At 36.8% G+C, this 18,946-nt stretch overlaps 1 protein-coding gene across 18 annotated transcripts in view; it reads right to left on the minus strand.

Annotated features, from left to right (window-relative positions):
* Window positions 1–18,946, minus strand: part of DLG1 (discs large MAGUK scaffold protein 1) — a 151,270-nt gene that overhangs the window by 113,524 nt on the left and 18,800 nt on the right. The window contains exon 1 of one of the 18 annotated variants that reach the window (XM_050308348.1): window positions 10,711–11,275. The exons of the other annotated variants lie outside the window; for them this stretch is intronic. Coding sequence (XP_050164305.1) covers window positions 10,711–10,740 — 30 coding nt within the window. The 5' untranslated portion in view covers window positions 10,741–11,275. Of the gene's footprint in view, window positions 1–10,710; window positions 11,276–18,946 lie in introns of those variants that run through there. 18 annotated transcript variants of the gene reach the window in all.

Here is an 18,946-nt window from a genome sequence, read left to right on the forward strand (position 1 = left end):
CTTGCAATGTTAGCAGCTTAAATCAAATTTGACTTTGATTTAGATTTATATCCACAGTTTATGAATCAAACCTTCAAAGTATTGATCCTGGACTCAGTCCTACTTATCAACCCCAGAGCTCCTGCACGTTAATACATGTTTCTAAATCACAGCTCTTCAGCAAGAATCCAGGGCAACACAGTCACCAGTTCTTAAAAAACACCAGCAGCTGTTGGCAAAGTAATTGCACAACTGTTCAAAACAGAGTATTTCTTCTTAGTATGTTTTAGCAAGATGCAATACCTTGGTACAGAAAATAGTGCCCTAGCTTTGAAATTACTTCAGTTAGGACCCAAATACCTGAGTGAATATGACAGCATGTTAAATCTAATGCAGGTCATTCTCCCCTTCTCTCTCCCGTGTTGCCTTTAAAACACCTAGAAAATAGTACCTTAACTAAAATTATAGAGGGGTTTTTAAACCACCAAGTAGAGTAAAGCTATGAGCTCAAAGTTAGAGTTCCAATTTTCAAAAAAGAAACTTACAGAAAACCAAAAAGTATTACTTCGCTTTGAGACACTCACAAATCTTGCCTATTGGAGACATTTCTGATCATCTCATCTGATAAAAGTAGCCACAAAAAAGTATAGGGAATAACAGGAAGGGTAAAGGTGCTCAGTGGCTTCCATTTGAGAAGACTTAACTGCTGAAGCTCTTCACCTTATAAAGCAAGCAGCTTTATGAGTTGGGAACAAGATACACAATATTTAAAAAGATGAGTGGCAGAGGAAAGGCATACGAAATGCAACTACTAACTATTTAAAACAACACAGGCTAATATTAGCAGAATTACCCAGCAGATGTTTGAAAGCAAATGCAGAACTCATTGCCACAGATATCAAATGTTCAAAAAGGAACTACAAAATAGCAAATCAACTAACTAGAGTCTAATAAAAATGTGTAAGTGTAATCACTGTCTCAGGAAATCTTTCACATGCTGCCTCCTGCAGTGGGACAGCAACTAAGTGGGCACTTGTCCTTCACTTACAATCATAGAATAGAATCACTAGGGTGGAAAAAGACCTCAAAGATCATCAAGTCCAACCATTAACCAGACAGCACTGTGTTCACCACTAAAACATATACCCAAGTGCAACATCCACATGCCTTTTGAACACTTCTGGGGATGTGACTCCACCACTTCTCTGGGCAGCCTATTCCAGTGTCTGACCATCCTTTCAGTGAACAACTTTTATTAACATCTAACCTAAGCCTCATCTTAAGATGAATTGCCAGTATGGAATATCCTGAGTTGGAAGGGACCCACAAGGATCACCTACAAGTCCAACTCCATTTTTAAAGAATACCTGTACTCTGAATGATTCAATTTTCATCATCTACTACCAGAACATCAGATCAGCTCCAGGTTTCCCTTGGGCATCTTTAGTATTCGTTAGAGGCACACTGACATAATGAAAAACAGGAACAACAGAAAGGGAAACGGGAAAGGAAATGAAAATTACAAAAGGTTTAATGCACTGTAGTGCCAGGGAGTGTCTACAAAAGCCATACAACACAGAATGCAGGTCAGAAAGTTTTCACATTTCTTGTGTGTTTATGGATTGCTTAGGACACAAAAAATTAAATTAAGAAAGGAAAGGGATAAAACAATACTTGACAGAGTTTGCAAAAGCCCTTTAAGACATTTCATAGGAAAAAAAAAACTCACCAAAATAAAAATGGTTTGGTGTTGCCAGTTCTTATGTTTCAGGAAATCATTAATTAGGCTGAGGGCCAGGATAATCCAATTTTAATTAAAATTACCACATGTACATATTTTTATAGTGGATATGGATGGATATTAACTATATAAAGAAATTTGCAAAATAACATAGAAATATAAAAAACATATGTAATATTAACAAGATTTACAACTTCATGAGCAGTAAGTCAAAAAATTAATACCAGCTCTGTAATCTGTAAGTTAATACTCCATTTTTGTGATCCTCTCTACCTTCCAAAAGAACATCCTCACATACTTCAAATCTCGGAGGGATAAGGAAGCTTTGCTAAATTCTCTGCAGTAGATACCGCATTGTCCCGATTTGTTAATCTGAGAGAAGCACATTGTACACAGTAGAGGGCAGCAGTTCTCCATTGCCACGCAAAAGCACTTCCCTGTTGCCAGCAGCAGCAGCATTTATTTAAAGATAAGAATGCAAATCACTCAAGTCTAGATTAAATCTATTCCTTTTTCCAAAGTCTTCGTACACTTCAAACTGAAATGACAAACCAAAATAAAAAAAATTCACTGTGATTTCCAAGCATCAGATTTGAACTAAAAATAAAACCTGAGAAGCAGCAAATTGATTCTGCCAAAAAGTTTTTCATTTCCTTCATTACAGTCACAATCTGGTACCAAAGTTGTTTCAATGCGATGTTTATAAATGGCACTGGTGAATCAATGCACAAAACCTCATTTTTACTTTATTCTCTGAATTGAATAGATGAAGAACCATTTCGATTAGTGGTAAAAAAAGTAAAAGTTTTCAGATTGACACTTAGGAGACAGAAAGTTGAAATGATCCTATTTTGAAATTAATTTTCCTGTTTAACATTATCAGATATGTACTTCCGCAATCCTTGTGACAAGAGAGTTACATTAGAATATGCTACAAACAGTGCTGACAGGATTTGAGATGACTAAAAATCCTCATTTTTGGATCCAATCCAATCTGGTGCTTTTCACTGAAAATCATGCACAGTGAGACAGATTTTTCTACTAAGCCTCTCAAACAACCTAAACCCATAATAAACAACTTAATGTGACCTTTAAAATCATCCAGCTACATCAGAATGAGCTCATGCTATCTACATTATTGTTATAAAAGCCTTTTATTAACTAATTACTTTAGCAGCACAGATCCTTTTGATTTCCAGTGTTAATTTATTTTAGCTTAATTCTTATTGTTCCCAATTCAACGTCATCTCATTTGAACAGTCACTGGCATCTTTTGTTTTCAGAAACATATTCCCTACATCGTGAAGACCAAGCTCTTGCAGCTTCTTCCTTCCCAGATGGCATTTCCCTCACTGCTCTAATAGTGCTTCCAGCTGGGAACGTACAGTTTGCAGTGGCACTTATATAACACTGAATTAAAGCAGAACTTTTCCATCTCCTCAAAATACACTGATGGCCTCCGAGGAGTATTTCAATTGATCAAAATAAGATCAGGAACAGTGTTATAAAAGCCATCCTGCTTCCAGCCCAACTACAGACTTCTCTCCACTCACCTGAATTATAGTTCCTTGCCTAAAACAAGCTGTGTACATCAGATCCTGTAAACAACCTATTGGGAAGTGAGGAAATAAAGAAATTGATCCATTTCTCACCATACAAGTGATGTTTATTTCCAGGAAATTTTCTACAAACAGCTTTAAGATGCATTTATTAATAACAGATCACTAAGTTTACTACTCCTCCTCGTCTCAACTCTAATTTTTAGAGCATATAACGAGTCAAACTTCAATTAAAAAAAAAAAGTCGCTAGTTAAAGTATTCCCTCACCATTTTCTTAGCCTGAAGGAAAAGGAAACACAGCAGGTAGGAAAGATTTCATGTAAGAAAATAGTCCTACTTTTGCCTTCTTGAATAACTGTTATTATTGGACTTAACTACAAATAGCAGCAAAAAGGTGATCTGGTTGGGGGAGGTGTTCTTTTTTAAATGAACTGCAACAGCATCATCACTTCAGACTGCAGAGTTATGACAGACATCTTTTCTTCATTTTGAGTTTGGAGGTTTTTTGAGGAGAACTGTACCTGAATTAACTATTATGGTGTTTTTCTAAACTAAAGCTAAATCAACCAAAGCAGATTTTTCAGGCTCAGTCACGTGATAAATAGTTTCATTTTACCACATGTGAATGGCTTAAGGGTTTTTTCCCCCCAGTAGAAAAATAGCAGATGGAAGAAAGAAGTTTCCTTCCGGGTAAAAACATTTACTAAAAGATACAGGAATGTACAAGTCAAATATGCACAATTTTGAATTACTACACACTTTCAAAGAAATAATGAGTGTACAAAAGTGAAAGGCTATCTTTTAATTACAGAAGGAAAATGGACTAAGTCCATCATTATAACACTGCAAGAACTTCAACAGAGCTATTATATAGATAAATAAAGTACAAACGTAAGAATGCAAGGAGCAGCTGTCCAGTTCCAGATTCATTGCTACCATGTTTGGCCACCCACCACCCCTGCAGCTGGAAGCCCAAGTCAGAAGAGCCTTTGTAGTCTGCTTAAGAGAAAAGCTCTGGAGCTTGGGATACACCACTGGTACATCTTGTGTCACACATACAACATGCAAATACAGCATCCTCAGGGGGATGTCTTCACTAGGCAATAGTCACCCTAAATGCAGGTGGCTAAATGCAACTATCACACAATTTCTCCAATAGTTAAGAAGAAGAGGCCACAGAGGATGGAGAATTCCCTGCAGTGGTGCTCCATCTCAATGGCACATCTGAAAGAACCATGAATGATGCCTGGCACACTCAGCCCCAGCAAGATAAGACAGAGCAAAAATATCATTAACATTTAGTATTTGTGGGCACAAGTAAACCCACTGTTAGAGCACAAAGACTGAAAGAAGGAAATAATTATTGTTCTAATGTTTTAACAGAGTGGAGGGGAGGGCATTCTTCCAGGCAATGTGAGTTTGTCACTAAAATCCCCCAAGGCCTGTTCATTCTCTGTTGGGCATTAAGATGAATTCAGAAAGATGAATTCCTGCCCACACTGACCTTTAAGACAGCAACTCTCAGTTAGACTTTTAGTATGTATTAGAACTTCATTCAAGTGTGTCCTTGCTTCCTCCAAGCCCAAGTTGTGGCAACTTAGATTCTTCAAAGAAACATCTCAAAAAAAACCAAATCACAAAACAACAAAAACCACACCACCACAAAAACCCCACAAACCTAACAAGGTTGAAGATCACTTAAATAGGGATGGTCTCCACCTGACCATGCCTTCCATGTTCGGGTTTTTGGGGTTTTTTTTGTGTGATAAATACCAGTCCTAGGAATGAGATTCAAGTAATGTTATTCCCACTTATGAAAGTATGAGTAATACCCACTGACAAAACATCAGACTATGATTAAGCCTCAAATAAAGTGTAAAAACACCCCTCACGTTAAAGCCCTGGTGAAAGGCACTGCATTCACAAAAGAAGTGATCAAGCACAGTGCTGGCTAGTAAAACAAATCTGACTAGCAGCATACCAGATAATCAACCAGTGAGCTCAGCCAGCCTGAAATCTCACTTCAAATAAGGGAGGAATCCAAAGACTGAATTCTCCTGCCATAGTAAACAGGACAGCAAAGCAAAACTGATCAGGAATGAATGCTTCACCACTCTGTCGCCGTTAACCCTACCTAGAAAATTACCCAGATTATGATCATCAGCTCCTCCGAATAAACCTACACAGTTCCAGGCAGGCAAATGGACCTGTGAAAATGCTGTGAAGGGGTCTTATTTATAGGGTTGATTTCAGAAAGTTATTCTCTTTTTTTACTGCTGCATTCAGCATCTCTAATCTATACATATTCTTCACCATATTCTCAGAGTCAGTCCACAAGCTGTACAACTCAACTGCTGGAAATACTCATCTTTAACAGGCATTTGTTTTATCTACTCTTCCATCAATTCCTAACCAAACATACCCAAAACTGTGCAGTAACCATATACAACTCATTTGTCACTTATATCTAGTTCATTAGTAGCTTTTATTTTTAAAGCAGAAGGGAAAATAAGTACAAACACACAAAACAACTAAAGAGATTCATGTGAGATTCATCAGATTCATGTAAACACCCCAGCTACACAGTGTCCAGTTTCTTCCAGCACAAAAACTCCAACAAATACAAATTTCACTGATGTCTCTGCCGGAATAACTACACAATTCTAATAAGTTGTGGTTTATGAATTAAATGACCCTGTATACTTGCAGTCATTTTCAAGTAGCAATCAAACAAATATTATATCTCTGGAGATGCTCTGTGTAAGAAGTACATGCCACAGATTTATACCTCTGTTTTGTATTCTATGTGCCTTTTGGCGAGACAGACAATGCATGTAAGAGAAAGCCAAAAAATACTACAGAGCAATTGCCTCTGGCCCAGGAAGTCCTTGAGTCTTAAACTCTTGTTGGTTGGGAGAATACCAAATAATATGTTAACAGAAAGAGAACTCTGAGATTCAGAAAATCTCCTGAAAAAGAAGTTAAATGCAGAAAGTTTATTATATTCTTCTAATCGATATATAGTAAGAACATAAACTTCAACTAATGATTTGCCTTAAGTCAGTCTATTTTCTCATACTTTCTTGGCACAGCTTTTCAGATTTTGTGTATCAGGTCCCTTTATCACTTCCTCCACGATCACTCCATGCCATCTTCATCGCTATTGCTGTCATCTTTTATCATCTTCAAACCTATTCATCTTCAGAACTCAAGAGAAACCACCTTCAGTTCCATCCATAGAATCCAAAAAATAGCATTTCTGAAGTTCTTAACTACAACCTCCAGATCTAACCAATCTCATGCTATGCGATGTTGCGCAGGACTTCTTTATTTGCCATGTAGAGTAGAAGCATGACCCTCTGCCAAAGTCCATTCTTTGCATTAAAACGTCAAACTTTTTATAGACTTGGTCACAATCACAAATGCAGGCAGTTGGGACATCATTTCTCCTGGCATGACCACAAGATCATTATTCTCTACTTGCATTCCTTGTTGTTTTTGTCAAATACCCTTTAAACCCATTTACAGCAGACATTCCCCATGCTTGGTCTCCTATTCCAAATGAAAGTTGGCCAATCCTTCAGACTACAGACAACCATCCTTGATTTTGACACCAACTATCTAGTAGGCAGCTGTTTCTTTGGCACTGCATTATACTTCAAGATTACATGCAAGAGCAATTTCATACCATCTGCTGGTGCTGCCAGCATTGGTGAAGCATCATATTTTTCACTTTCCAAAGCTTTTATGACTAATTCTGCACCCAATTCTTCAACACTACAACCAGATGGCGTAATGAAGTCCAGTGATCTATTATTAGCACTCCTCAACTGGCTCACCAGATAACTATGATTTATCCAATCAAATATGTTTGAAAAGCAATTTGCTTTTTAGTGAGGACGTGGAATGTTGGTAAAATTAAGTTCTTGGCCAAAACCCATCATGACACATTATTCACATTGCCAACTGGAAGGGCTGTTATGGACTATTAAGCTCTCAATATATTTTCTTAAGTTTTTAGTGTAGTAATTTCCCATATAATTCATTTACATCTCTTCTACAATTTTAAATTTCTAATTCTGTATTTTGTTCCTCCACTTAAGAAAGCATCCTCCTTTGGGCCCACCAAGTAATTTCTCCATCAAGTTTATACATAAAAGCTTAGGTTTTAACTGTTTCTGTTTTCACACAACTGCCTCTCATATTTTATTTCCTACCAACACTGGAGCTTTCAGGGTTTATGCACACAGTAGCTTTAGAAGTTTAAAACTTGCAGGGCAACATCTTAAGTTTTTTCAAACACTTGGCAGATCACATCTGGAATAGAGGATCACATACAGTGGAAAGCCAATGAGATTGTCTTGGCAGAAGCACAAACAAGGAACGTTCAGGGAACTGATCTTCTTCAACACAGAGAAAGGTGCTTGGCAGGACCCTTTTCATGTCTAAGAGGAGACCTCCAAGAAAACAAAACTTGGCCCATGTGCACAGCAGGAAGAGAGACTACTTCAAACTGAGACAGGGCAAGGGGCTTTACAAAAGCCTATCAAAGCCCTAAATGACTTGATCTAAGTTGATGCTGCCTCTGCTTTAAGCAGGTGTGGTTAGACAAGATCATTTCCAGTGCATGTTCCATTATGCACAATTGACTTAAACTGAGGGAAATTCCAAAAAAACTGACAATAACAACAGTGGGACTTTGAACTACAGAACAATGCACAACCAAGTGAGGAAACCTACAGGAATCACAAATTCAGTGTTACCTTTCCCACTTCAGCCACACCGGCTGTAGCTGTTCTCCTGTGCTCAGGCACCTCACAACATTGTGCTCACCCAGAACAGAGGAAACCCAGAATTTAGGAGGTCTCACAGCTAAAGTTTAACAACTTAGGAAAAAAAGCCTTCATCTCTCTCCCTTAGTTGATACATCATACCTGCTTCCCCTCTCCGGAGATACCTTGTTTCTGACAGTAGCCAAAACCCAGTTCTGGACTACAGTGATGCTGCTCTGGTGCAGCCCAGGATACTTCTGAGTGTTTTGGAATAAAAACAGTACAAAACAATCGTTCTTTCACACTAGTCAGACTAGAAACATTATTTAAAGCAATTTTACATCATTTTAATTTTAAATTCAACTGTTTTACTGGAAATATACTACGGAACAAACAGGCTAAGAATGACTGCTCAAAAATAGCTTTTTTCTGGAAAAATCAATGGTTTTTCATATTCTGTACTTTTAAATGCCATGAACTCATTTAAAACTATGACTTAAATAAAAATCATTACTGTAAGCTCAGCCCACATGCCTACTCTTAATAGTATCCATGGTTGCAGTGATGCAAATTTGCCTACCTACATCAAATCAAATGTGCCCACATAAAGGGAAAAAAAATACTGTATTAATCAGTGCTCTGCACTAGATTTGGGCAAAGTAAACCATTTGGACCTTTGAAGACAGGACAGAAATTAGTTTAAGGACCTGTTCACCCATTGTGACTAGACCTTAATTCCAAATTAAGCAAAACAGAATTATCAAAGATGAAATTATGAAAGATTTCTCAAATTCATTAGGAATTTCCTCTTGTTGGCCAAATCCTTCTCTTCCCTAGTCAGAAGAAGAGTAACAATGAATTGTTTCAAATACTCTTCCACTCAAGTTGCAGAAAGGGGAAGCATTTAACATTATTACTAATCCCATGACACATTGCTTAATGCTAATTTCAAAATTGCCTTATTTACATGCACTGATTTTCCTTAACATTTGAAAAACAGATTTATGCACAAAACCAAGGAACATACTTTTCATTAGACTACAACTTCCAAGTAATCAGACACCACACTACGCAGGGAAGCAAACAGTTCTTTTGTAAGTCCCACTTTAAATAAACAGCTTCAGTTAAAACTACAAGGTACTAGAGCAGCATTTAGTTAAATGAGGCCAAAACTTCACATGAAGCAGGAAGGATTAAGTGCTGATAACTGCAGGTGGAAATGCACGAGCAGTCTAAACCCATATTCATCTCTGCTGTGCAGAAATGATCTCTCCCTCTCCCCTAAAACATTTCTGTGAGCAGTCTTACCTCCTTAGCACCCATAGAGCTAAGTTCATCATATTAAAAAAACAACTTTTTTTTTTCTCAGAATATGTTTTGTGTTGGTGTAACTTGACAATATAAATTCTTTCTCTGCTCTTCGACAAGTAGATGTGGGAAGGTGAACAAATGCACAAAATTACAAAAATGAGAGCTCTGATCCTCTGTTAAAATGAGTACAATAAAATTAAAATACATATCAATATAAGCTCAGTCAAGCAATTAATATCCAATCCCAATCTCATTGCACAAAAGAGAATATTCAAAAATAAATAAAGCAGAAATGCCACAAATTAATGTTATCACCCAAATGTGATTTAAAAGGATATGTTTCACTTCCAAAAAAAACCCAACAGAAAGACTCCTTTGCTGGGGAGAGACAAGGTAACTTCACTCATTCCAGTCAGCCTTTGCTTCCTTGTGTCAAACAGACCTGGTAAGCATCTTGAACTTCTCTTTTATAAAAACTATAATTAAATCCACCTAATATTCTCAAAGGTGCTCAATTTTATTATATTTCTTGAGAAGGATATTTGCATAAGCAAGTTTCATGCTTTCAAATTATCCAGAAGAATGCTAGAAGTCAAAGTAATTTGTAAAAAAAAAAAAAAATTAAACCAGCAATTATTTAAACATCTAAGGAAAAGGGAGCAATACAGAACAAGTTTATCACTTGAAGGAAAATAAAAAGCCTACAAACAACAAAACTCATCAAAAGTCAATATTTCACAAGCACACTACTAATATATTTTGTTTATGCATCAGATTTTCTCTTTAGCAGTTACAAGTGGAGTGTATTAAAAATGAACATACGTAAAACTTTATCCTAGCACAGAAGGCATGACACTTAGCAATCTGGGTGTCTTCATCTCAAAGCAGCAAAATATCAAGATAATAAAGTATCTTGAAATATATCCATCCCTAACAAGACTTGCCAGATTCATCATCTTCTCTTTGATGCTTATTTTAAACATAAGGTCACATAAAGCATCATTTGGAATTCCTCACTCTGGAATAAAAAGCAAACTACTATTTTAGCAGGTTTAAAGAGAGAGGATTTTTATAGAAGAGAGTCTAACTGCAGAATGAGAAAATAAATCATTCTACTACACTTGAATTTTTCAATATGTGCATAATTAGCTCTTCAACGAATTAACATCTATGATTGTTCTTAGCAACAAGTACAGAATTTATTTTGACAATATCTGCAGTTTAAAATTAAAAAATATCAGCACTAGAAAACCAGCAAAATATTTTCATTATAGGTAGACAAAAACTGAAAGATTCAACAAGAACTTCCCAGATTGTAGGCATTAATCAAAAGCTTTATCATCTTACCTTTGTTGTTACAATGCATAAGCAATCCATCGTTTCAGCATAGCAGGTATCTTTCCAAACATTTAAAAAGGTTTCTTTTCAAACACAGCCAAACACCATCTCAACAGAATGAGAAAGAGCACACTTATTTAATAGTCAAAACACTGGAGTGAGTGCCAGGTTTCCCTTTGGATTCATTCAGAGGTAGAAACAGTGTGGAGAAAAAGCAGCAGGCTAAAAAACAAATGCTTTAAGTTTCATGAAAGATTCTTAACCTACTTTGATTATCTATGTCTTAAAAACTTAAATGTATCCTTGAAAATATCCTACAAAAGATGTCAAATCCTGTTCCATCCCAGTTAAGTACCTCCTCATATTCTATTTCATATACTCCTCTCTCAGGATTACCTAACACATGAGCATCACAGGCAATCATTTGATGAAATGCAATACAAAATTATTTTACAGCAAAAAAATCTCAATTCAGTTTTTCTCAGCTGGTTACAATTTCTAAAATGAAGCGTTTGTTCAAAAATAGTTTTGGTTGCAAACAAGTATTTCTCCTCTAACATCATTTCAGCATTTGCAGACTGCAAAATAACTGATTTCCCAAGCAGTAATGAATGGAATATTCCATGTAGAACAGGGAGACAAGAAAGTGGCAAGGAAAGAGTAATGCATATTGCAAGAGAAACGCTATTTTGAGCCTGGAATTAACCTAGAATTTCATTCCTTTTGTAAGGCTGTAATGCAGTGACAAGGCAAAGTTTGTATGGGCAGGCATTGTCTCCTCAGCCTAATTAGAATGGCTGGGGAAAGTCTAACACTTGGGCACAAAAAACCCACAACATCTGTGTACTCTGAAACACTAACCTGACAATTTCATACATTGGTAAGAACCTTATTACAATAATTTCCCACAAGAGGCACTGAAAGCAAATGGTCAACTCAGTTTCCATTCTTGTCCTATGAGGTCTCCTGCTACCACCCTCGCTGCAAATAAAATGAAGTATATTGAAAAAATTCAGTAAGTAAATTCAAGTTATTAAATCTTATCCTCATTATTTTGCTTTTAGCCCAAGATGTACAACTAGTGAAAATGACTGTATTTTGCATCAGCAAACAACTCTAGAACATACTAAACGTGTATCTAGAGCATTCCTTTCAAGCTTTCTGCAACTTTGCTCCACTTTATTCCCAGGCTCTGCCGTATATGCTGAGGGGGGGAGGGGGGACAGGGTTGGTATGCAAGGAAACTATTCTTCCCAAAATTACACATTTTATTTTGCAGGCAGTTGCTACCTTTATAGGACAAACTGGAATGGAACTTTAAGATAAATCTTCTACTACTCAGCCACCAAGAGGATTTTTAACTTGTGCAACCAAGTCAAGCCAGAGATATTTTTTATTTTTATTTTTACACAGTCTGTGAAAAATTTCTACTGTGAACACCAAGGTGAAGTTCTCACTGCTACAAAGCATCACTGGGAAGAATACATGTCTTTCAGACTGATAAGGGTCAAGTCAGACAGAAGGCTAAAAGTTCTAACTTCAAAAAGCAGAAAAGCACCAGTTAAGCTGATGGAACATTCCTCTGTCAGAAAAGGTGGGTGTGATTACATTCACAGCTGAATGCCCACAAGGTATTCCACTAAGAAATTATCCTTGCATTTACCAAGTCTTGTTTTGGGAAACCTATAAGGTTCGGAGAAATTACCAAAGTGCAAGTATCCAAAAAGTTAAGGGACACTAAGTAAATACATTTTTCAGTGATTTGGCACATGTCCACTGTCCACTCCAGAAACATCTTCAGTGACCAGTACAAGACATTAAGTCAGTCCAAATGTACATTTCTGGCACAAACCTCCCTAGGAGCCCCAACAGCACACCCAAACTTGGCTTGTCCCTCATGTTCAGTCTATGAAGGGCAAAAATTAATGATACCTTTTCAGCACTGAAATTTTTCTCTTGGTTCAAGATCAAGCTTCTGTAGACTAATCCTGTCTACAACCAGCTCATGTTCAGAATCCATCACCTCTGTTCCCCTCATTTTTATGTTCTCTTGCCTTCTCTGGGACTCTTTCAGAACTAAGTATCACTATACTGCCATTTTTTCCCCTCCCACTCACTACCACCCTTCCAACAAGACCCATTAGTCTTTCCACCTTCAGGCTGCCAATGCAGACTACAAGATATAGAAAACAGACCTATCCAGAGCGCTGAGGAAAAGGCATTTATTTGCTGAGGATTTGTGGATCAGGCTGCTCATCAAGAACAGGCACACTAAACACTTCAGAGCAGAGAGCACAGACAAAGTCACCTCATAACAAGTGTGCATGAAAAGTAGTAATGCATCCACTGCTTTACAGATCAGAACAGCTTGTACAACCAAGTTCCATTAGAGCCCTTTACCAATCACTGCACCACTATGAGGGATGCAAAGTCCTTCTGGTAACTGTGTACATGGTTCTCTCAGGACCCATCTTCAGCTAACAGTGTCCACAAACAGGAAAAGAGATGGCAATCACACATACTATACAGTAGAGCAAAAAACATAGTGCACAAATAGATAAGCACTCGAAGAGAGCACTACGTATAAAATAAGCCTTTCCTAGTCCAAAGGCAGTTTCTGCACACTTTTCACTGGAAATACCTCACGTAGTAGAAATAAGCATTCAAAAAAGATTGACCAAGACTCAAACCTTTAGGCAGTTTAGTATTCTCATAAGAAAAAATAATACAGCTTTTTGAAAAAAAGTTATAGAACTCTGTGAATGAGCAAGCATGTGTTAAATTTTGGAACTCGGAAGACAGAGTTTTTTCAAAATGAGAACTAGGTAAGGAAGACAGAACTGAAACTACTGTAATTAAATAATAAAATAACTTAGAACCTTCTTTTCTTTAAATTCTATTGTGAGAAGCAACAGAAAGATTAAAGAACACCCCAAAACTTGAATCAAAATCATGAAAAGCATGAAAAGTCACATATTTAATGCACTGAAGAGTAAGTAACATAGTGCTGTTAGCAATTAAAATCACTGTTATTCTACTGAATTTGTAAAAAGCATTGCAATCTCTTTAATGTCATTCTTACTTACTAAAAACAAACCTTTCTGTCCCATCAGCTCCAAGTGATCTTAGTAACAATCAGTAACAACTATTCTTTACACCTTGGCCAGAAGGAGAAAGTGCATTTCCATCCACCAATATTCATGGCATTAATATTAAAAAACAAACATGATTCTCATGTGAGAAACACAAAGAGAAGAGAGGGGTTTTTGACAGTCACTTTTTGCACCTTCACAGGCTTATTCTATCTACGAAGTCACCAGATAACTAAATAAACATGCACAGATAAACCATGTATAGAAATAAACCATGCAAATTAAAACAATGCTTTGGAAAATACTGATTTTTCCAAAAAATAATTTCTTCATCTCTCCACAAATCTAAAAGCACATATGGTTACTTAGATTCTAATTTGCCTTCAGATTCTGTGAGAACACCTACGTAACACACAGCTGTCACAGGTGTAACCAGAGCAGCAGGCTCAGCTCGGCTTCACAGGCAATTGCCCAGCCTCAGCATATTTGAGGAGACATAACAAAGACTCAGCAAAGATCAAGCATTACCATCACTGAAAGGACTAAAATTGTGAGATGCTGTAACCTAGTTTATCTACGTACCTTTGAACCTGGCTGCAAGATGTCATTATTCCAAGTTTATAAAAACCATAATTAGATAGCAAAAAAAAAAAAATTGAATTCTAAGTTCTCCATTTACCTCTGAATTGAGAAAGGTGCATTTTTAGAAATAGTGGGACTTTTTCAGCTTCAGTTCAAGACTTACTTTTCTTTGTACAAACAGATCTCAAGAACTGAAGGTGAAATATCGAGCAAGCCAAATACCATTTCCCCTCTGTAAAGTTAACACAGAAAGCAAGGAGGCTCCTGAGTAACCCTGGACTATACTCCATTAGGTGCTCAAATAAAAACAAACACATCATTTTTGCAAAGGAGTTGAGATAAATGATGGCCAATATGCACATACAGACACAAGTGTAAAGGACCAGTTCGGTAACAGGGAGTACAACAATCAGACACAGCATTTCACCAAGCCAGCCAATACTGAATCTCTATAAATATTAAGGCAAAGAAGGTACTTGAACACAGCACAATAGGTCAGGGATTTTCACAGGAACAGTTTTTTATTACAACAGGTACGACTGACTTTGTAAAGGCCAGGTGAAGATATTGCAGTTAAAATTCAGAAACAGAAAAACAAGAAGAACAAGAGTATTCTGCTGTTTTAATAATGTGCTCTACATATGCAGGTATCTCCTTCCAAGACTTCCTCTGCGATCCTGATTAACTGCCTGATGTATGATCCATTCTGAATACAAACCGCTACCGATCACACACCATTTTTTTCGTTCCACTAGAAACCATACATCCAAAATTCTGTCCTCCAGACGACATAAGCCTGCCTTATTAAGAAGTTACACAAAAATCTTACAAAGATTAAGATGACATTACTGCTTGCTTTGTAAAGAAAGCCAATTCCCATTTCGTAGGTGGAAAGAAGGTTAGCTTAACTTTATCCCTTTTCAAAATATTCATGTTGAGTACTTTTTGTCTTTTGACAGATACTGAGCAAACCTAACATAAGCCTGCAATATGCCTTGATAGCTAAGGAAGCAGACAGGACCTGCATTAATAGAAACACACTCAGTACCATAAAACTCTATTATTCCCCTTTGCTTGGCACTTCTGATAGGACATCTGGAATACTATATTCCACTTTGGGCCCCCAATATGACAAGTATTTTGATAACATTGAACAAGTTCTGCAGAGGGCCATTAAGATATTGAGGGGGTTGGAAGATGACCCTTAAAGGGAGGATGAAAGCACAGGGTTTGTTTAAACTTTGAAAAAAAGTTCAGCAGAACCTGAAAGTAGCCTCCAGGTACCTACAGTGAGGTTATCCAGAAGAGAGCGCCAAATTCATGCTGCATGATGGAAAAACATTAGAAACTACAAATAAATTGAAACAGAGATTTCATTCAGAAATAAGGAAAAGCTTTTTCACCATGAGGACAGTCAAGCACTGGAACAGACTGACCAGAAAAGTTTTGCCGTTCCCGTTCCTGTAGATTTTCAAGGCTCAGCTGACTGAAATCCTTTGCAATCTGATGGACCTCACAGGTAATCCTAATTATTTTATAATCCCAAGATGTTTAGAGAATTTCCTATCTGCTCTGCCTTTGTGTCAAATTTTAGCTGAAATTACAGACATATCAGCTGTTTCCTTTGCTTTCTTTTCATAAAAAAAAAAGAATTTGGCAAAGGACCTCAGAAGAGAGTGAGCCAGACAGTCTCTCTACGTGCCAGACACTGAACACACAGGCATGTGCAGATAGATGGGGAAACCTCAGATCAGACCAAAGTCCTTCAGCCACCATTACTCACTAAACACAGAGATGTGTTTGTCCAGCTGTAAGAGACTCCAGATTAAGTTCCCTCCCCTAAGGTGAAACATTTTCTTTGAGATAGTGTTCAGTGGGGTTTTTTTAACATCTAAAATTAATTTAGTAGGGCTGATTTTAACTCAAGCTAAACAGCAAACACTTTTTAACTTCTCAGATTTAAAATTATCATAATATTAAAACATATCCTACAGATTTAAAAAGTTAAAAAAAGAATAGTTGTCACAAGACAACTATTTCTTAGCAATACACTACTCAATTAGGTTAGAGATTTCTAACACTAATTCAAGTTTCCCAGCATATTTGTCAAACACAAACTGTCCCACCTACAGATGGCACCACAGATCACAGCAAACAGCTTCCATTGCTGCTCCCTCCTGCGCATACACACAGCTCTCAGATGGTTCCCAGCGCTGAGATCTTGCTTCAGATCTGTTCCCTTTGCCAGTGCACACCTCAGCCCAGTATTTAATGCACAGAAAAAAAAGGTATGAACCATTCGTCCTTTTCAAATTGCATATAGAAGGGTTTTTTTTAGTATTTCCTTGCATTGAAAGGATTAACATTCCCCTCCTGCTTATCACTGTCTTGAGTCACTCTTTTGCCTTTTTTTTGCCTTTTTCCTTTTTTTTTTTTTTTCCCCATTATCCTTTTGTGCTGGAGATTGAAACAAATAGAACTGCTAAATAAGGTTCCAGGAAATATAGAGCATGAAAAAGAAAACAGATTGCTGTGAACAGGAAAACTTGCCATCTGTAGCTCTAACTTTCTCTAATACACAACCTGTGGGGATTACAAACTCCTGGCTTTTGATTCAGAAGTAGAAAGGCAAAAACAGAATTAGGCTATGTTCCATTAGAAGTCCTCAGGGAACCTAAGCTTGTATACCACTATTCTATGTATATACACAAGCACACATTGCTAAAAAGTCATTCCCAAAGTCAGCTGTGTAGAAAGTTCTTGTAATACAATCCTTAATCCCTTTAGGGGAGCATTATATTCCCACTCTCAAGCAGCTCTCATATATACCATCAAAGTGTGAGCTGGAAGAATACTTACTTGGCCCACAGTAACCACAGCAAAAAAGTATCCTCAAGGTAAAAGAAATGGGGTTGAAATGTATTACTTCAAAGACTTAACAATTTCCAAGCAAGAAAAAAATGTCCCATTCTTATCACCTACAGACTCACTGGCCTGGCAAGCAACAGGATACAGCTAAAATAATCTCAGAATGTATCTGGTATGCCAATCTGCTTGTACCTGCTTAATGAACTAACTCTGAACTGGACGGCAGCATTCAAAGCATAAAAAGTGAGAGTTTATTAAAAAAAAGATGGTTATGAACAAAAGCAGATTAAATATTAAAGTGAAGTCCCCCCCCCGTCTCTAATAAAGTTCAGCAAGCAAAACAAATCATTAGGTTAAACACATGCTGTACTGGAATTGTTATGCCCTTGGGCTGACTAAAACCAATTATAAAATAACTTAAAAAAAAAAAAGCCTAAGTAGCTTAAAAAAGCATACTATTGAAACAAAAATGCATTAAGTTTTACAGTATAAAAAGAAATTTTCACATACTACACATAGCAAATATGTGGAATATAAATTGTCAATATATATCCTCATAATTATTATTAAATTTTAAAATATTGAGGAGAACATATCGCTTTTCAGGTATATAAAGAAAAAAAGGCACTGAAGAAGAAAGAATTAAGGCAAATAAAACATATAAGATTATATGTTTATGTAACAATTTTCATATATATGTGAAAGCTAAACTAAAAATGTCTTAGAGAAAATGAAACCAACACTAACCTATCACTTTCAAAAATTGTTCACCTTCATAACTTAATATGGAAACAATATTCTAACTAATGAAATACAAGGTAACATTTACTGTAAGTGACCAAGACTGGGAGAAAAGCTTGTTTTCAGTTTCACATGAATGAGGATCAACACCAACATGTGCAACTGTGCTTTTAAATACTGGCAGTAAATCTAAAATCTGACCTTCATATACTGAAGGTCAAACGACTGTGGCTTTCACATGATACTTAAAGACCCAAAAAGTCTGAAGGAAGACAGATAGCTTTGTCATAAATATTCAAATCTGGGCCACTTAAAAAAAAAAGTAACCCACACCAGCTCAAGTTCTGTGAGGTAACACTACATACCATGACCACTAGACTGTACTGGAGAAGCAAACAGTGCAGCTGAGAACAAACATGTCTCTGGTGAGACTTCCCAAATCAGGCCATTCTTCCTTTCAATACATCAGTGACCTTGCCATGATAATGTGCCTGTTGTCACTGCTGCAGTGTCAAGGACAAGTCTTTGTATTACTGGCAGCCTAACAGCACATGAGAATAAAAACTAAAGATGCAACTTAGTAATTATATACACCCCCATGTACAGTATAGAAAGATGCAGGGAATGACAGTACCCTTTGACCTGATAAGTCTGTCTTTGTTACTATGGACGTCTTGGTCACAAAATAAATAAACTTAATAAATAAATAAATAAATAAATGTAATTAATAAACAACTGGAAATAATAAATAAATAAACAACTGGAAATAATAAATAAATACATAAACAACTGGAAACAGTTTCTGTAGGGGGCTGGCAAGTGAACAATCACAAAGCCTGGATTTATCAGTACCCACTATTCTGTACTTCAGATGTCAGAAAGTTTCTCTCCTAGAGGAGAAGCACAAAAGGTGCTACAGTTGCAACATCGTAACACATATCTCATAGCAGCACATCTGTGCT

Source organism: Myiozetetes cayanensis, unplaced genomic scaffold (assembly GCF_022539395.1).
Source record: "Myiozetetes cayanensis isolate MyiCay16 unplaced genomic scaffold, myiCay2020 scf13, whole genome shotgun sequence".
Taxonomy (NCBI): domain Eukaryota; kingdom Metazoa; phylum Chordata; class Aves; order Passeriformes; family Tyrannidae; genus Myiozetetes; species Myiozetetes cayanensis.